Consider the following 21,700-nt stretch of genomic DNA (forward strand, 5'->3'; position numbering starts at 1 on the left):
ATAGCAATCCTGCCTTGCTTAATAGCACTGTCCCTTGAATATTTTTTTTTGCTATGCTTGCATGGGAACATCTGTGTTTACATGAGGGAATGCGGAATACAGGCACAAAAGAGAAACGACAAAACAGGATTACAGAGCCAGAATCACAGTTTGATGTGGCATTTAATAGCAAAAAGAGGGCCAAACCACATGACTGGTAGTTACAAAATCGGTAAACACACTGGAATGAAAACAAAAACCAACTTTGACAATGAAGAAAAATCCTTGCACATTAGCAGTGCATTTACATGCCTGGTGTATTACTTTTTCTCATCCTCCAAACTTACATGCTTATTTAGAAAAAGGAAGAGGAAGAGTAATATGGGGAGATGAGCAGAGATATAGGATCATTCCTCTTTTAGCCTGTCACTGACCCTAAAATGCCTCAGTTAGGAAGGCATTCCAAGGCACAATAGCGACCCCTACAGTGAAGAATTCTGATGATTTGCAATATCACTTGCTAGAGTTTTTATTTTTCTGATAGTGTCACAATTGCTTTATCCCCTTAACTCCTCCATAAAATATAAAGTATATGATATCCATCACAAAAAATATCAAATGAAAGTTTTATTTAGCAAACAAAATAAAGAAAAAACACCCCCCCCCCCCACAGATCGCTATACAGAACTTTCAAGTATTAAGTCTGTAGTTTTATAATGTTAAGGTAGGTGAGCCTTTTTAAACAGGAAAAGTTGATTGTCTTGACTATATAAAACTTTAAAAATTTTACATGATGTAAAACAGTGGTAAGCAACATTTTTAAAAATCAACAATAAACCAGGAAATGAAAACAATTCTGAAGTTACGGTAGAAAATTTTAATAAATTTTTGTCATCTGAGTTTTTAGCAATATCAATCATTATTTCCTTTGGGGATATTATGCCATCTCTTAATAGTCTTGCAAAATAAACAGTAGCAAGTATAGTCAATCTGGGAATGTGAAGGAGGAATGAATATTATTCACTCTTTCAATTTCACGAGTGTGCAACTTGTGCAATAGCACAGGGCCCAAGCTTAGGAGATTCCTATACTTGCTTCAATACTATGCTGTCAATGTCTTGAAATTTTTAGCAATTTTTGGAAAAGGAGCCCTGGATTTTCATTTTGCACTGGGACCTGCAAATTACGTACTGGCCCTGCATTTGTTGTCCGATAAACTGCCTATCTATAAAGCAGTAAGTTTTGTGCCAAAGAAGAAATACCAAGATGCTTAAGAAATAGCTCCAGTTCTGAAAAGATGATAGTCTAGAAGTCAAAATAAGTTTAGTAGCCAGATTATAATAAACCCTAGTAGAAAATGACACTCATGGTAGAGATGAAGCTCCAGAGGAGGGAGAGGTTACTCCTCAGTGCAATGAGGTCAGTATCTGTGGAAAAGGAAGCTTTTAGATGGATCTAAAAAGAACAGAGAGATCTGAACACAGATGGTGAGGAAAAAGGCAACAGAGGCAGTATACTGTGTAAAAACACAGGGACTGCCCAGGCACATGGAATCCTTTGGTTTGCCTGGGGCAAGAAGAAACCAAGGTGAGACAGCAGGCTGGCATTGCGCTATGGGAGGGTCTTGAATATGCAGCTAATGAGGCTGTACATAATTCAACAGGAATTGTGAGCCACTGAAGGGTTACGGAGAGAACCAGTTGGTCACAGCCATGATTTAGGAAGATTCAAGCTGGCCCTAGGCAATGAGGTCATTGTGTCACCTCTCTGGACTCTGAGTCCAGTACTACATTCACAAATGATGTGGACTTGATATTTTACAGAGTGGCCAAATGAAAAGTGACATCAAAGTCACAACCCTCCTCTTTTGTATTCAACCCATTAAACTTTACCCGCTCTAAGCTAACCAATAAGAAATGTGCACGCACTCTGGCAAACCGACTTTTACTGTTGAAAGTTTGAATTGTGAGAATTGATAACACAAATTTAGGCAACTCTGAGAATAATATAAAAATAACAATATATTCAGGGTCAATGAAAAGAAAAGCAAAAACACAATGAGACATGTCCATTCCCTCAAATGGTGCTTCTTAAAAAATTTTTTTGTTTGAGTCATGCAAGACAGCATTGGCATTCATTCCATTTCCTTGGAAGGACAAATTTATGGAAGTTAAAACCAACATCATAAGTGCCTAGCGCTTAGGCACATCAGACAAATAATGGGCTTTGTCCTAGAAGTAAGCATTTCATTGATTACTAACTGGAATCTTTCTCTATTAGGGCTGCATCAGAAAAAATCAATAACTTATGCTTTAAATAATTCCTTAAAAATGAGTATTCATTCTCTTTGTCTCTCCCTCTCCATAACATTCACATACACACACAACTCTCTCTCTATATACATATATCAACGTATATATTAACACATACATCTCAACATATATATATATATATATATATATATATATATATATCAACACACACCTACGGCACCTGAATAATTTAATTTCCTTGCAAATTATATTAAACTCCAAACAGAAATTTACATTTCCACCTCTCCTAAATGTTTCACTCAATGACAGTGAAGAAAAAAACCAACACCATCCTGATACAGTAGCATTTTAATATCTTATTGTTTGGCATCTAATTAGAATTTTATTGTCCCTTCAGAAGGAATATGAAGAAAAAATTTTGTGTGGAAATTAAAAATGTATAAACAATGAATCATAATCAAAATAAATTAACCCCAATAAATACCCAAGTAAGGATTATTAAAATTACATCTTAAGAAAATTCAGTAGGTATCTATCAAGATGTAGCACTGAAACAAAATGTGAATTTCATTTTTTAGCTCCATTTAAACTATTTTTCACCAAAAATGAAAATACAAAATGAAAAGGCTAGTTTAATATTCTAGCTCTCAAAAATGAAATCTTAATTGGTGTTACACTCATTCCCCTTTAGCTCACATAATCTATGCCTCGCTGCTTAATGATGGCTCTATTTTCAAAAGAAAATGATATAAAATAACTACTTTTTGAAACAAAGTCATCAGAGTTGCCAATATTCTTTTTAATTCTACAATAATACATTTCTTCAAAATAAAATAAGCTTAGAGAAAAAGAAATGCATTTCAGTGAATATCAGTGTATTTCTAAGAAATGAAAAGCTGGGTTTTTATTCCAATTTCCATGCTATATTGAGTTATTATGATAATATATAGCATCAAGAAAAGAAAAGCTTTTGCTATTTCAAAACTGTAACATAAAATGAATTTAATTTGGGAAATTAAACTGAGGATTAAAGGATAATAAGCTTCTCGGAACTTTTCCATCTTAGTCATCTGACCTTTAATATGGAACCTCACATAAGAGATGATTCAGTCTTATACCTTGGGTTGCTTTAGAAGAGGTACCATAAATATATTAGCTGATACACACTAGTCAGAGATGGACTCAAGATCTTTTTTTGTTCAGACAAATTGTCATTTGTTTCTCTGAGCTGCACTCTTCTACAAGAGAATGTTGAATGAAACTGAAGTTCTGGCTTAACCACATATGAAAATTGGCACTAGAAATAGAAAGAAGTCAAACCAAAGTCATGCACTTTTGCAAATTTGTAGGCTATTAAGGCTGAGATAAAAGCAAAAAGTCTTCCTTGTGCTGCCTTTCGGAGAAGAGAGTTGAAAAGACAGTAAATGCTCTCAGAAGGAGAAAAGAAAGCATCCCACCTTTTTAAAAATTCCATATACTCGGTATGCTTGATCAGTCCTGTCCTCATCATTATTGTTTGAAAACATTGTCGATCAATGGCCCAGAGTTTCACATTTACAAGAGCTGGAGAAAAAGAAAAAGAAAACAAACAAGGAAAAATTAATTAGACAATTCAACTGTGAACTATATCATGCAAAAGAGATGAGTTATTTGTGAGAAGTATGAAAATGATTAACCTTCATTGAAAGCTAAGATCATAATGCCATTCTATTTCATTAAGAAGGCAAGTATTCTTACAGGCAAAATATGCTTCATAATTTTCCACACTCATATTATTGTCCAAGAGAAAGGTTCCTGTTGCTGTTATGTCCTTAAAGGATGAGAATGCCTAAGTACACACATTGAAAATATTTAGTAATTCCAAGACCATATATGAAGAAAATTGAATGAAAAGAAAGAGAGGTTCATAAGTATTAACACTCCCTGGTAATTATCCAGAATGGTGTTAATGACTCATATGATCACATTTTAATTGCAAAAAGTAGAGGTGAAAATTCAAGTTTCAGGTTTCGGGACAAATTTAATATAATAGAAATGATAATTCCACAAGAATTTCTACACAAAGCTCATTTTACAAATCGCAACCTGTGCCCAAATTTACCCTATGAAGTTATATTAGGTATGTTTGTTGAATTTTAATTTCTACTCTTACCTACCACTGTCTTTGACAGTGAATAATTAAGTATTAAGACTGAATACCACAGAATTTCACCATTTGATCTATTAAGCACATGACTAAAAGACAAGTTTTAGAAAAGAAAGCTGTAATAGTGCAACAGAACAATATATCAAGATAAACTTATGTTTTAAAAGAAGAGTACACTAAAAATCTTGGTAATTGAATCTGTGTGATGGGCATACAAGAGGGTTATTTTACTATGCTCTATTTTTATGTGTATTTGCAAATTTTCACAATAGAATTTTTTTTTTAAAGAAGATTAGCCCTGAGCTAACATCTGCCGCCAATCCTCCTCTTTTTGCTCAGGAAGACTGGCCCTGAGTTAACATCCGTGCCCATCTTCCTCTTGAAAATATTTTAAGTTAACACATGAACTAAGAAAGCCAATTCATACATCATACCCATGGGATATGGGGTAGAGAAGGGCTATTCAGAGGTTTTAGAAAGATCAGTGAATGGGGCCAGGATATAGTTTAATGAGCCAAAAACAGAGAAAGATGGAAGAATACAATTCTCTCTTCTTCATAGGTCTCAGACTAAGTTCAGTGAATGCAATAGATCAATATTTTAAATCCTTACAAGAAAAACCCCAAAATTTTCTATATTCATTATCATTCTTAATGTTTCTTAGGTACTTCCAGTATAGAAATGCCTCCCTCCAAAGGACAAATTAGGATACATCAACCGAGTTTGTTATTTTAAAAATAGGGGCAATAAAAATAGTTGTACTATTACATACATATATGTTTAAAATGCACCTCAAAGGAATGATTAGAAGCAGAATATCTAAGAGAAGTAAAGTATACACATATTTTAAGACTTTGCCCTGCAGAAAGTCTTCACGATGTATAATCCTAGCAGCAATATATGAAGGTTTCTCTTACAGGCTGTTAAACAGAGAGATGATCACAGTGACAGATGAGAAAGACTAATCTAGAAGGGGCATAAATTGGATTCAGACACACAAGTCAAGCAGAATACAGACCAACACTGGTGTTGCCAAATAACAACTTATGGAAAAACCATAGGGCAGAGTAGTAATATGATGAAAGTTTTGTGTGAGGAAAATTGTTCTGCTAATATGTTGTATGCACAGTTTCAAACAAGGATTGATGAGCACAGAGGACCAAGCAGAGGCCACAGTAATTCAGGAGTCAAGAGAGGAGGGACTTAATGAATATGGCAGCAATGGGAGTAAGAGAAAAGGCTTGGCAGTTCTGTGTGTTGTGTGTGTGGGGTGTGTGTGTGTGTGTGTGTGTGTGTGTGTGTGTGTGTGTGTGTGTGTGTTTGAGACCAAACATTTTATGTCTGAGTTCAAACTTCAAGGCCAGCCTCCGTCACTGGTTCCTCCTGATGAACAACCTTCTATTGTGTGAACAACTATGGCTTTTACTACCTGTGTCACTCATTGACACTTAGCACATGTTACCAATATGGTTAATTATCTCTGCTGTGTCTGCTGTATCATGTTTCCACAAATAAATCTGTACATTCTCTCAGAGAAGAGTCCTTGTCTCACTTCTTATAAGCTCCCCTCACTCAGGGTATTATTTTTTCATTTGATAAGCATTGGGTATATTTGTTAACTAATGTAATTTCTGTACATGAAGTTCTCCTGTAAGAAAAACAAAGTAAGCATAGGTGGACTCTAATGTCACATTAAAATGTCTAAACTGAATTTATTAGATATCATAATCCATGTCTACTGAGATGAATAATCTCTAAACCAATGGATGTTGAAAAATGATCTCTCAAATTAAGTTTACAGAATTCAATATTTTCATTTATGTTCTGATTCTCGTTTACGTGGACTATTGAAATGTCTCTGAGTAAAACTGTTTCATATATTTTGCATGATAATGTGCATGGCTTGATGAGATTGCAAATTTGCCCATGACCTTGGGTAAGGTGCCAAAACCTTTTTTATATTCAGCCAATAGACATACTAGTCAAGTCAGCATTTTACAGGTGGGCAAGCATGACTGATAATCACCTTGACTTGTTATCAAAAATGTGGTTATATTAGAGTTATGATTAACACCTTGCTTCTTAAACAGTCTGCTGGAGGATAAGTCTGTTGCTTCCATAACTTAAAGAGACCATTCAAAGAATAAAAATGAAACTCTTTTAAATGGTGTATTAATCTCTGCAGGGAATAAGCACTTAGCAAATAAAATTCCTGTGATTTTTCACAATGATTATTGTTGTTGAACGTTTGAGTCTGAAGGGTATAAAGCAGAGAAATTGTTAGGGAGAGATTTTCATTTTTGTTCAAGTTATCTAAAATTCTCTGCTGAAACATTTATCATTTTTTTCAGGTTAAGACTACATTGAAAATATGTAAGTTCAGTGGAACTTATTCAGTAAAAATATGTATTTTCAGTGGAAAATATGTAAGTTTCCATTCTTCTGACATCTCTAAGTGCATGAGTACATTAAGAACACCTTCAACATAGGCAATGGTTGGCCTTTGTGTAGGGGATACCAAGATTAGAGAGGAAGGAGCCACAAAATAAGAGACCACAAAGCTGGGTTTGGCTTAAATTCTTCTACTGGGGAATTCATCTGCTGTCCAATTCAAACTTTGGAATTATATTGAGAAAGCATATGTGGGCATAAAGCACTTATAGACTAAAATATTTATTCAGCCCATATTTACTGTACACCAATATAGCCAACACTGGTGCTATACGTAAAGGATAGAAAACAAATTTACAGTTCCTGCCCTCAAGAAACGTGTGATCCAGCACAGAGGCTGACAAACTATCGGCCACGCCAAATCCAACCCATGGTTGGTTTCTGTATGGGCCACTAGCTAAGAATGGGTTTTGTATTTTTAAATGATTGAAAAATTTAAAAAGAAGAATATTTCGTGACACATGAAAATTATATGAAACAAATTTTAGTGTCCATAAAAGTCTTATTGGAACACAATTATGCTCATTCATTTACATATTGTTTCTGGCTGAATTGAGTAATTTTGACAGAGACTATATGAACCATAAAGCCTAAAATATTACTATCTGGCCCTTTACAGAAATCACTTGCTGACTCCTGGTCTAGTATAAAAGAACAACAAATCAAGAGTAAGTGCTAGCAGGGAGCAAGTATCTGGGGCTGTGAATACACAGAAAAGATATCACAGACTCCCTGTGGGGAGGAACTAAGAAGGGATGATTAAAGAAGCCTTTGGGCTGGCCTGGTGGCACAGTGGTTAAGTTCGCGTGCTCTGCTGTGGCGGCCCAGGGTTTTGCTGGTTCAGATCCCGGGCGCAGACATGGCACCACTCGTCAGGCCACGTTGAGGCGGCGTCCCACATGCCACAACTAGAAGGACCTGCAACCAAGATATACAACCAGGTACCAGGAGGGATTTGGGGAGATAAAGCAGGAAAAAAAAAAAAGAAGGCTTTCCAGAAGAGACTCATCTAAGTCAGGGTTCTTCACCTGATGTTGTGGACTGAATGTTTGTGTCTCCCACACATTCAAAAGCTAAAGTCCTAATCCCAAATGTCATGGTATTCTGAGGTGAGGCCTTTGGTTCTGGTACCAATTCCAGTGTGGAAAGGGCAGATCTCCACACCAACAATCAATTCTCAGGACACCAGCTGGGTGTTCTATAATTCATATCAATTCTGACACTATCTACCAATGGAAAGCATCAGATTCCACAGGGTAAGTGTTCAGTCCTACAAGACTGTGCCCTCCCAACCCCACTTTAGACGCCACTCACAAGCCCAGGTTGGTACCTGTACTTCTGCTGAACTTGCTATAAATCAGAGGTTCCCAAGACCCCCTTCTTGGTTCAATTAATTTGCTAGAGTAGCTCATAGAACTCGGAGAAACATTTTACTTACTAGATTATTGGCTTATTATAAAAGGATATAACTCAGGAACAGCCAGAGGATGGAAGAGATGCATAGAGCAAGGTATGAGGAAAGGACATGGAGCTCCCATGCCCTCTCCAGGTGCACCACTCTCCCAGCACTTTCCAAGCCCAGTCCTTAGGGTTTTTATGGATGTTTCACATTATAGGCATGATTGATTAAATCATTGGCTGGTGGCAACTGATTAACACAGCAAGAGACATATTTGTTGCTCTCAACACTTAGGAAATTCCAAGGGTCTTAGGAGCTCTGTGCAAGAAACAGGGACTAGGACCAAATATATATTTCTTATTATAAATCACAATATCACAGGAGGTAATTAGGCCTAGATGAGGTCATGAGGATGGAGCCCACATGATGGGATCAATGTCCTCATAAAAAGAGGAGGAGACACACATGCTTTCTGTGTGCACACACCAAGAAAAGGCCTTGTGACAAACATAACCAGGGAAGAGAGCCCTCACCAAGAACCCAACCACACTGGCACCCTGACCTAAAACTTCAAGGCTCCAAAACTGTGAGAATAAATGTTGATTAAGCCACCTGGACTATGGTACATGTTGTAGCCCCCTGAACTGAGACACCTGGGATCCATGAAGCCCCAAGGAGTCTGTGGATGGAACTCAAGGGATTTGCGAATGTGAGGTGGGAAAAAAATATCTGTATTTTTACCAGCCTGTCACTGAAATTTAGCATTTCTTTCTATGGTAAGTGTAGGCAACAAATCGCAGTAGTGCTTTGCCACCAATAGAAACCATGTCTATTTTCACATCATCCTACGTTTGCTGCAGATATCTTAAATCTAATTTACACTCATCATTACTTTGAAATTATGGTAGTTACCAGACCTGCCTCTAGATCTTGTTTTCAATATGTTTTTATTACAATTAATTATTAAATGTTTTATCATTGTATTTCAATATAAATGATTTCCTTTGTAATCCTACATATTTTATGCTTTTAAAAACATTATTCTTAGAGGGGTCCATATTCATCATCAGAGTGACAAATAGGTCCATGACACCCATAAAATTAAGAGGGCCTGCTGTAAGCAAGTCCTGGAGCAAGGATTAGGTCAGAGAAAGGGGCAGTGGGAGTGGTAAAGGGCAGGACTGATACTTAGCTGGTCTGCATTCATAGAGGCATGCAAACTGTTAAGAAGTAAATAATACTTATTTAGTAAACAGCCACTTGCCTGAGTTCCCTGACTATTCCTGGCCCTCCACCCGGGATTACCTAGGATCCCATGGTTCAGCAAATAGAGTTAACACTGAGCTCAGCAGGGGCTTCCCAGACCTTGCTCCAGAACTAAGTATTCCAAGGGAGTAGCTAGATAATTTTAAGGTTTCTCCCATCACCACTATCACCCCAAGGACTTTCCGGGAAGAGGAGTCTGGTTCACATGTGTAATGAAGAAAAGGCGATTCTTGGAAACTGCAAGTGGTCCAGGGAGGCTGAGGTGCTGAGTGAGGCAGGAGGTAGTCAGAGGTGAAACTGAAGAGATAAGGAAAACACAAATGGTGCTTGTATCCCTGCTGCAGAGTTAGGACTTGGTCCTGAGGTCAGTGAGGAGAGGGCACTGAAGGTTTAAGGTAGGTGATTCACTTCAGAAAGATCATGTTAGCAGTAGCCTAATAGTTCACTGGAGGAGAACAGGACTAGGGGGAGCAAGAGAGAGACAGAGGCAGGGATAGAAAGAGAGATAGAGACAAAAAGAAAGAGAGAGAGATAGAGTTAGGCATAGAGAGTTAGAGAGAGAGCTATCAGCAGCCTCTTGTAATTATCCAAGTGGGTGGACTCTGGCAGTGGCAATGAAGCTAGAGAGATGAATGAATTTGAAAGGTATCAAAGATCTTGAATAGACAGGATGCATCAGGGAGAGAGAATTTGACCCTAACACCCAACTTTGCAGCCTGGAAATAAAATAATGAAATAAGGAATGCTCTATTCTTATTAATCAAAAGTACAGATGGCCAGTGTATTTGCAAACAACTGCCATTTTTTAAGTGTAAGAACCATGCACATCATAAACTAACCTAATGACTTATACTGAGCAAATAAGCTTATAATTTTCTTCTCTTTTCTATTATAAATATATCACTATACTTCAAACTACCTTTTCATACTTTTTAAACTATCTTTGCCATAATATAGAAGTCTAATTACCTTAACATTCTGGAATCATTTGGTCCAACAGATATTTGCACTCTAGAAATAAATGTGTTAGGTTGCTGTAAGTGGCATGACAAACACTCAGACAACTTTGGGAATGTTAAGAAGGCCAAGATGAAAAGTCACAAAAATTACCAGTGTCAGCCAAATAAGTTTTATGTTTTGGGGACAATATTCCCGTTTACAAAAGTTGATCAACAAGCTATACAAACGGCCAATAAGACACGAAAAGATGCTCAACACCATCAAACATTAGGGAGATGAAAGTCAAAACCACAATGAGATGACACTTTACCCCCATTAGGATGGCTATGTTCAAAGAAGAAAATAACAAATGTTGGTAAGTTTGTGAAGAAATTAGAAGACTTGTACATTACTAGTGGGAACATGAAATGGTATAAACACTATGGAAAATGGTATTCCATTTTGACACTGTGGAAAATGGTAATCCCCAGTGTAGACACTATGGACAATGAAAAGGGGCTCCTCAAAAAATTAAACAAAGAATGAGCATGTGATACAGCAATTCCACTTCTATTCCACTTCAATTCCAAAAGAATTGAAAGCAGGGATACAAACAGTTATTTGTACACTAATTTTCACAGCAGCAATATTCACAATAGTCAAAAGGTTAAAACAACCCAAATGTCCTTTGAAGGATGGATAAATAAAATGTGGTATATACAAACAATGGAATATTAGTCCGCCTTAAAACAGGAATGAAAATCTGACACATGCTACATCATGGGTAAACACTGACATTGTTTTACAAAGTGAAATAAACCAGATACAGAAGGACAAGTGTTATATGATTCCATTCATATGAGGTGTCTAGGATAGTCAAATTCATGGAGACAAAATGTAGAACAGTGGTTACTAGGGACGGGGGTGGGGGCAGGGATAATGGGGAGTTATTTTTTAACAAGCACAGAGTCTCAGTTTGAGATGATGAAAGATTTCTTCAGGCGGATAGTGATGATGGCTGCATAACAATATGACGGTACTTAATGTCACTGAATTGCACACTTAAAATAGTTAGAATGATAAATTTTGTTATGTATATTTTACCACAATAAATAAAGAAAAAGTTGATCAGATGTATTTACTTGTTTAGATAGCTAAATACCTTTCATGCTTTGTTTTGTTTTTATTTTCCATAAGGCTCTCACCAATATTTAAAAAAGAAATCAGTACCTAGCATTTCCAAGGCAGAGTTCAAATTCTACAGACAGCACTGGTAACATTTCCCAGGTCTTCCCAGCCTCCTCTCCAGCCTTCAGCCTGCCCCAAGTGCTCCATATTAAAGCTTATTTTACTCCATGTCTTTGCTCATGATGGTTAACCTCATGACTTCAACCTAGAATGACTTTCTACACACGTCTTCTAAAACTCACTCATCCTTGTAACATTCAGCTCAAAGTTATTTTTCTATATTTTTTCCCTTTTCAGACCTTTCCGGACCAAACTTTTTATGAGTGTTTATATTTTCCTAGCCTTTGATAATTTTAAATATGCACTGTCCAATATGATAGCCATTGGCCAAATATAGCTATTGAGTAGTTGAAATGAGGCTAGTGGGAATTGAAACGTGCTATACGTGTAAATTACACTCAAGATTTGGAAGACTTTGTATGAAAAAAGAACATAAACTATCTTATGAATAATTTTATATTGATTACATGTTACAATGATAATATTCTGGATATACTGGGTTAAATAAAAATGGACTATTAAAATTATACCTGTTCCCTTTTACTTTGTTAATGTAACCACCAGAAAATTTGAAATTACATATATCACTCACATTATATTTTTATTGGTCAGTGCCGCTGTAGAAGAGCAATACTCGTAATACATAATCATTTCTTCACATGCTTTTCTTATTCCCCGGGATGGCATAAAGTAAGACCTCATCAAGTATTTTCTAAATTGAATTTTGTGTGTGTGCCAAATATTTTGTCTAAATAAAATCTGTCTCTATTCTTCTACTTCATTGGAAAATCACCATGGTCTCTCATAATCTTTATTAGAAGAGAACTGGTTTCCAATTTGAGGCATCTTTCCCTGGCAGCAAAACATTAGTTGAGTTTTCTGACAAGGATTCCAGACTAACTTATTCTTCCGCAAGTCAGCCCCTGTTCTCCAGGGAACATTCTCAGATAGTAGGCGGGTCTTATTGGAAACTTTCTGCTGATCCATATATTCTGTCTAAATAGAGTAGAAGCTTTTGAGGGCTTAGTGCAGGAGGAAGGACAAGGAAAGGTGTCATTAGCTCACTCTCCTACTTCACCTTCAACATTAAAGAGCACCAGCTCATACCATAAGGTACTTTATTATATACTCAAGGAATTCCAGAAGTTTATTTTACCTCCCCCACATTTCTGGATGCTTGAATCATCTGTGATCACTCAGATACTTAGTGTGACAGAATCAGAGGCTTGGAAGAGACCTTGAGGGGGTCCATGAAGCCCACAACTGCTACCCAACATTATTAAGGCATATGTTAGCCTAAAGCCAAATTCCAACTGCCGGAATGTTCTGAGACAAATGTTTCATAATTAGAAAAGGCCATTGGCTGTTTACAGTGCATCTGGAGTGTCCATTGTGCAAACTGCCTCACTGTTAGTATGGGGGTTATATTTTAACCTTTCATGCTTAGGAAAGTTATCACTTTAATGACGTATCTATTCTATGAAGAGGATGGATGGTAAAATTGAACACTGCAGGTAAGAATAATCATTATTATAAGCTTAATAGTGGAAAAATTACTATCACTCTTGTCATGATGGTCATCTCTTCGAAAGGATGTGATGTAGCATGCTGCCCTGTAATGAAGCCAATAGAAATGAAACAGTTGTTTCTCTAAATTCTGCTTGACTTCATACCTTGTACAATGTAACTGGTAAGGCCAAGCGGTGACTTTTTGAAAATACTGAAATACTAACCAACATAATGATTTTAAAATTTAAATTTACTTTCAAATGCTAAGGATATTGGAAGAGCCAAACGGATGGTGATATATTTTAGCACAGATATAATAAATAATGGACATTATTTTGGGTACTATTATTGAACATTTACTATATGATATGATAAGAATTTTACATTTGTTACATCTATTTAACCTATATTAGTCCTATAAGTTATTACTACCCCGTTTCTACAAATATGGAAGTTGAGGCTGAGAGAGGCTAAGTTACTGCCCAGGTCACATATGTAATAATTAGAGGAGTCAGTCACATTCTGCCTCCAAAGCCTAGGTTCTTTTTCATAATACAGTGCTTCTGAAACTGGGGTAAGAATATGTGCTTTCCTCACTCCATTTTTCTGACCCACTTCACCACCCTACTCATCATCATTAAATACTCAGAAACCACAGGACCAAAATGGAATATAAATTTGACTTCAATAATTGAGATGGGGAGGATTTCTTGAAACTAAAACAGAAGTGGGCCACAAATTTTACCCAAAATCTTAGTGTAATGAGAGACTTCAAAGATATTTTACACCTAGGCAGGCTCCTGGTGACAACCTTCTACCCAACCTCTCCCTCTTGGCTCTCAAGACCACATCATGCCCAGCATGCTCCTCTTCCCAACCTTCAGAGTGACCAGGAGCCACCTCTGTCTTTAGGTGGCCTTCAGTGAAAAAGCTCAAGAAGTATTGTGCTTCATTCTACGGGCTCCAATTTTTATGCACGGTAACTCTCAGTGGAGTTCAAGAAGTCATTTTTGACAGTTAAAGCCGTGTGAACCATCTTGAGACTAGTTGACAGCAGTCACCAAGGGCAGCAGAGATTAATGTGTATGAGTACTCAAGTGGGCCAGAGTAAATTCCACTCGTGCAGAACTTTAACCATGTCTCCCTTCTTGTTGACCAAAGTCCATAAACACTAAAAACTAAGTGCTAATTAGTAACAGGTTCTGGGGATGTAAAACCAGGCTGTGGGAGCAGGGAATTCCCTCAGCATCCCAGTCTTTCTCCTTGCAGTCCTTGTTTACAACAATATGCTGTCTTGTCTTACATCTGTTAAACCAAAGTGCAATTATTTAGAAACCTGTGGACACTTAGCTTTATAAAATGTTGGTAGTGGGGCCTCAGGGTTGGAAGGAGGGTGTAGGAATGAGCAAACAACAAACAAATAAACCTCAGGTCATCTGAAACAACTTGGCATGAAGCAAAGGTCAGGTATGTTACAAAAAAGAGCAGGAAGAAGCGAGGAAGGAGCCTCAAGGAAATAAGTGGCTTTCTGCGTACTGAGATATAAATTAAGGACCAAGAGTGAAAGCAGGAGCCAGAAGACCCACAGATAATAACAGAGTTGTGAAGACTAAAATGCTACAAATTCTGCGTAGCGAAGAATAGTAAAGATCACACAATCGCTTGTGAACTACTTACAGAAAAACACAGTTAAGAAAAATCTCGTTACTCCAATCAGTCCTTCAAGATTGATCTTCCTAAAGCACTATCCTAATCCTGTCACTCTAGGCATAAAACATTCAATGGCCCTCGACTGCCTATAAATAAAGCAAAACTTCTCCATCCTTGCATTTAATCCATATTCAGTTCAAAGTACTTTTTAACTTCCTCTCTCACAATCCCTTAGACATACTTTTTTTTTTAGATGTTTTTTTAAATTTTTTTTCCTTTTTCTCCCCAAAGCCCCCCAGTGCATAGTTGTCTATTCTTCATTGTGGGTCCTTCTAGTTGTGGCATGTGGGCCGCTGCCTCAGCATGGTTTGATGAGCAGTGCCATGTCCGCGCCCAGGATTCGAACCAACGAAACACTGGGCCACCTGCAGCGGAGCGCGTGAACTTAACCACTCGGCCATGGGGCCAGCCCCCCTTAGACATACTTTTTATTTCATCCAATGATGCTAATGTCCATTTTCCAAATATACCCTTCCTTTCCTTGCCTCGAGGTCTTTGCTCCAATTATCTTCCTCTACTTATGACAATCTTGGTAGCCCTTCAAGACCCAGTTCAAAGACTACTTTCTCCATGAAGACTTTCTAATTGCTCCCAGCTAAACTTTCTCTCTTTCTAAACTTTTACGACCTTCTGATTGTGCCTCCTTTATGGGTTTTATCACACTGCCTTACTTCAGAATTTTTCATGGGCCACAGTACTCAACAAATGTTTTAGGGAAAATAAGTGACTAGGTTACAAAGGGGGAAACAATCTGTGAAAAAGATGAAGAAACTGAGGATATACTGTCTGGATAAGAGAAAGGGAAAACTCAATAACTGTCCTAAGGATTTGATGAGTTTATTAGACTTCAAGTAAATTCAATGGCACTTTTTACACTAGAATTAAGAGCTAGCCTGAAATCAAGAGTTGGGAGACATTTATTACAAACATTCTACAGGCATTCTTTGAGACTTTACTATGTGCCAGGAACCATGCTAGGCACTGGTGATACAAAGATAAGATACAGACCTTGTTCTCAAGTACCTTGCTGTTCAAAGGTAACTTTTTGTAATTTTTATTTACGCACTCACTTCTTTCTTTATTATTCCATCTTATGTTAATAGACTTAATTTTTCCACCTCAAGCCAAATTTGGAATCAATCCACCACATAATATTTCTGATGGATTAAGAGGCAATTCTCTCTGGCTTGTCAAGGACAGAACTAAACTAGGAATTAGAAATTATAGGGTTGGTGATTCAGGCTCAATGTAAAGACAAAAGGAGTACAGCAAAGGCTGAATCTTGCACTAAGAAGCTTTCCATCATAAGAAGAACTCCAGTAGACCACCTGACACAATAGTGGGGAAAGGATTCCTGAATCAGATGGGAAATTTCATTGGATCAGCTCAAAAGAGCAGCTGAACCATAAGATTCCACAGTAGCTAAAGGATCAGTGCAGAGAGGAATGAGTCACAGATCCACATGACTGAGTGAACGATGATAGTTATTTTGAGGTAACATCTCCCTGTATGGGGCATTGTACCAAAAGGGTGATGATCTAGTGACAGACCTATGTCAGACAACCAGATATCTAGAAAAAAGGTGATATCATTTGTTGACTTTGGTGAAGGAAATAGTGTCTCATCCAATGTTTTATGCACAAATTTAAAGAGTCAGGAATGCAAAAGAAGTAAAAATACCAGAGTCTGGCCTGTGTGAGTATCTTCCCTGTACCACACAGGAGCTGTGTGGTCTTGGGCAAGTAATTTAAGCTGTCACTAGTCTATTTTAGGAAACTGAGAGAACAACATATCCCTCATGGAACTGTTCTCAGATATGAATGCAATAACTTATAGTAGATACTCAGCACGATACCTGGCATCTAAAATGTAATTCACTCATGGATGTCCTTTAATGATGTGACCATATTATAAATACATAGGAAACAAAGAACAAATACACGCTCACCTGCAGGATACTGACAACGAATTCTGAGAGAGTTAAAAAAGAAAGAACAAAAGTTTAGAGCAGTCATGAAGTTGGCTCACTACCTCAGAATAATGGAAAGAAACATCACCTGGTGAATTGCATACAGGTTTAAACAGGCTTCGAGGTTAAGAGGGAAATTAGGTAAAGACTGAGTGTGTGTCAATTTGGTGACAAAGACCAGAGAGCTGGCTTACAGCAGCACAGAGCTCTTTGAAGGCTCAAGAAGTGTGTCTCGTATATCTTTTTATCCCTAGTGCACTGTGTCCCTGGTTACTGGCATATGGTAAGAGCCAATAGATGTTTGCTGAATGAAGAACTCATACATATTCCTGCCTGGCACTTTTAGATATAAACGTCTCCCAACAATTCATTGGTGGATAGTTCTTAATTCTATTATAAACAGGCCTTACAGAATTTAATTGAAGTCAAAGCTCAGAAAAATTCTAGAATTGAAAATTATTAAACAGATGCTTTGTGATCCTTTAGAAAAGGAAACAGGCTGGGTGGCCAATCTACTTTAAAGAGATTCATTTTCAGTGGGCTCTTAAATACGTAGAGCATCTACATCACATCAATGAGGCTCCAAACATGGCACATTAGGGGCTTCCATCACAAGCTTCAGTCTCTGGCAAGTGACTGAGATGGTTCGGCTGACAGCCTTCTTATGGTGACACAATTTTCTGCAGGCTGGCACATTTTGAACAGTGTGCCTAATTCAAAAGTATTAGTACATGTTTGGTAAATGTCATTGCGCATCTGTGCCTAACAACAGATTTTAAGTCTTGAATCTCATTAAGGCAATGGTACCACATCTGTAAGTCCTTTTGTCAGTTGGATGGGCTGCTTCCCTAAACACCACACCAAGATGTTGAAAACATATGCTTACATATTTGCTGAAATCCCAATAAACATCTTTAAAAAGTCTTACTAATAACTTTTCCTTGCACATTGAACTATGTGACTTCAACTCAGAAATATTATTAAATTTGGTCTCTCCAAGGAAGAGGTTTCCCTTTTCCCAGTCAGTTCTTATATCATACTGTTTCTCTTTCTGCAAACTGTGTGTCTATATGCCAGAAGCCATATATTTGATGTGTTCTTAATTAATCCTATTCCTTGAGGGGAAAAAATGAAGCATTGAGATTATACGTCTATTAGCCCCTCCTGCATCTTCCCTGCAGAGCTCACTGTTGATGTGCTTTAGAAGTTTCCATTTTTGTTGTGTGACTCCACATCACCTTAGTGCATTGCCACCTTAAGGCTAGACTCAACAGCTATAATTTATGACCACTTTCAATTCCTCACATAAATATGAAAACCAATGCTTCTGTCTAGGTCCCATTAAGAAAGTATATGACACAGCTGGTTAAAAGAAACAGATGCAATATGACTTCACATTTATTTTCTAGACTATACTAGGGTTTGGAATAGAAATGTCCCCTTTGGGTCCATCTCTTCTTTAGTAAATTATATATAATTCTCTAAGTTTGGCAGAATTCTGGAAAAAATCATGAGAAAAGGAAGATCTCTAACCATCTCCTCCTCTGGCAGATCAAGTAGATGACATCAAGAAATGTCAAGTGAGCTCAGCTGTTTTATATTTTCAAAATTGTCTACTTTTGGCATATTATGAGAATGCCATTTTCCTTCTTGTGTTTTTTTTTAAATCTGGAAGACACATAGTGTTGCAAGGAAAACTGATTATTCAACAATTAGAAAAATGAGCTTTAATTGACCTGAATGCAGTGGCTGGTTGTGTTCTTATGCAGTAAGGAAACTGAGAGTTCTTATATTTACAAAGATGAAAGAAGCAGTATCATCTTTGTTTTACAGCAGGATCACTGGTTTCTTCAGGACAAAAAAGATCAGGATTTCTAGAAAGACAATCCTCTGCTTAAAGACATTAAACATAACCCCTTTTTCTTTCACTAAGCGTCATTTTCACACAATGGCACCAATTACCAACGCACCAAAGTGATATTCAAAGTGCAACCTAGCCACCCAATGACTTGCCCTTGGTCAGCATAATTGTGCTAACTCCTTCAGCAAATAATGGCAGACCTAGCATCTTCTATTCTTTGCTTACATCGTTTAAGGATGTATATTTGCTAAAAGGTGGTGAAGACTGGTGTGAATATATGTAGCAGCGTTGCTTCTAAACTCTTGAGCTGGACCTCAGCTAAGGCTTGCATGGGTGTGTTTTTGTCTGCCAGCAGTATCTCGTCCTTGTGTAACCACTATGCTGGGGAATTCACGCCCAGTGCCCCATCCCTACATATTCCTCCTTTCCCCCTATCTGAGTATGTGATCAATCAAGCTGCATTTTTACTTAAGCTTGTCTGAGTCTGGTCTTTGGCTGGAGCCCCAGAACTAGTCCTGAATGCCTTACAAATTGCTAAATTGGGCATGATCACTGGGCTCTAACCTACAGGTTCGGAACGTAGAAAGGAGATTAAACTCTGAAATCTTTGTCATTTCAATGGAAGTTTATGGTTTTTCAGAGGGTTTCATATATACGGTTCTAATTCTTTTTGAAACAATACTTAGGTAAGGCAAGTTATAATTCCATTTTGTCAGTAGGAAAAAAAAACAAAAAAAAACAAGGTGCAGAGAGATTAAGTGATTTTACCAAGATTATCCAGAAAGATGCTGATGGCTACAAAGTTCATCTTCCAAAGGACTTTCAAGGGCATTCTCAATGTATCACGTAATTTTAATTACAATGACCAAAAATAGATCAACATGGTACTCATTTAAGATTTATATTTTCCAAATTATAAATTTGGAATGCATGACCTTTATAAAAAGTAGATTATTTCAAAGGTAAACTGTCTAATAACTGACACATTTCTAGAAATCTTAAGCAGTCCGGTTGACCGGATCTAACTCTTGAAGTGGTTAAGGATTTCAAGACACTGAGTAGAATCATTAGGAAGCACTGATAAATAAAGAAAAAAAAAAGAAAGTATTAAAGTCATAAGTGAGGTTTGAATGTGATGTTATTTGTTCCACAAATAAATATTTAGGAAATACTAACTGCCAAGTACTGCAGATGTGATAACAAACAATACATACACATGTCTTGTCTTCTAGGAGCTTATGATGACTCAGTGGAGGAGAGAACAATAAACCAAAAGCTGCCAATAGCTGTTGCATAACCCATGTGCAACAAGTGGTGAGTGCCAGGCTCACCAGGCAGGTTCACAAGGTACATGGGGAGCGGCTACCAGGAGCATCTAACCCAACCCTAGGGGTGAGGAAAGAGTTCCCCGAGGAAGAAGTACTTACAGTAAGCCCTAGAGGGGGACGATTGGTCCAAAGGCAGAAAGCAACGACTGGTCAAATTTTTGCTGTTAACAAGTTAGCAAAACCTTACTTTATTTTACAACTTTAAAAATAAAAAATTCTATTTCTTTCCTTTCATTTAGCTCCATCTCCAAAACAGACACTCTTTACTCAGCTTAAGGACATAAACTCCTAAAACACACACAAGGCCTCTCTACCGCTTACCACTCAGTTCAGAAACAACAAATCCACACCCCGCACCCCCCGGGCCCCGCCAGTTGCTGTACTACCAAATTTGATAGAATCTAGCCAGGACTTTAGTAGATCTTGGGCAGAATTAATGAAATATAACAACTTCTCCACCTTCTCTGACTTCACTGATATGGTTCATGCCATTCTGAAAATCCAGATCTCTAACAATTACCCTGACAATAGCACCAAGTACAGACTTCAGGCTTCTAGGGATTTCAAGTCTATCTTCTTTCCATTTCAAGTTCTATTTCAAATCTATTTTCTTAGGTATAACTAATACAACCTGCACGAGGATGTAGCAAAGCATGAGAAATGGAGACCATTCAGCTTAGGCTCCATAACCCATGTGCAACAACTGGATTTGTTGTTGTTAGTGCCATGGAGTCAATTCTGACTTAATAACCCTGTGTACAGAAGAGCAGAATCCTGCCCGGCTTTTTTTGTGCCATCCTCTCCTCTTCTAGCGCTGTATCAGACAATGCTCCGCTGCTATTCATGGGGTTTCCATGGCCAGTTTTAGGAAGTGGGTGGCCAGGTCCTTCTTTCTAATCTGTTTAGTCTGAAAGCTCTACTGAAACCTGTCCATCATGGATGACCCTGCTGGTATTCAAAATACTGGTGACGTAGCTTTCAGCATCACAGCAACATGTATCCGCCACAATATAACAACTGACAGATGGGTAATGTGGGTCCCTGACCAGGAAATGAATCTAGGATGCAAAAGTAAGAGTGCCAAATCTTAACCACTAGACCACCAGGGCTTGCTACAGATACACGATTACCTTGTAAAGATAAAACAGCGTTATCATCTTAAGATAACTATCAGTATATTTATCTATATTAGCTGAATGAGATGTCCCCTAGTCACTGACAAAAGTAGCAATATGTGCTTTCTTAACCATGCTAAGTTCTCATCAATTTGTTTTTCTGTATTTAAACATGGCATGAGTGTGTTATGTCTGCTCAAATGCAAACATATATTGGATATGGCTTTAGGTTGACAGTAGCCATCAGCTGGAGTACAACGCAGTTCATTGTGTAAAATTTAGAATGTTGAGTGGGGAGATAACAGAACTAGCCTCAATCTTTAATGTTGTTCATATCTTGTTTCCGCTTAGTACTGCCAAGCAGAAATTTGACACCTTTATTGTAAATCAGTAATACAATAGACAGACATTGATCTGCTACAAGTTGCATTTAAGTAGGAAGCCAGGAATATCTTTTAGGATTCAAATTTCCCCTTTTGAGTTTTTTACTGGCTCTTTCAGCTTTCC

General features: G+C 37.6%; 1 protein-coding gene across 2 annotated transcripts in view; it reads right to left on the reverse strand.

The window, feature by feature from the left end:
* PRKG1 (protein kinase cGMP-dependent 1) overlaps positions 1-21,700 on the reverse strand; it is a 1,186,718-nt gene that overhangs the window by 439,540 nt on the left and 725,478 nt on the right. For both annotated transcript variants that reach the window (XM_046653608.1, XM_046653607.1), the window contains exon 4: positions 3,710-3,815. In XM_046653608.1, the coding sequence (XP_046509564.1) occupies positions 3,710-3,815 (106 nt within the window). The remainder of the gene's footprint in view (positions 1-3,709; positions 3,816-21,700) is intronic.

The sequence above is a fragment of the Equus quagga genome, chromosome 2 (genome assembly GCF_021613505.1).
Source record: "Equus quagga isolate Etosha38 chromosome 2, UCLA_HA_Equagga_1.0, whole genome shotgun sequence".
NCBI lineage: Eukaryota > Metazoa > Chordata > Mammalia > Perissodactyla > Equidae > Equus > Equus quagga.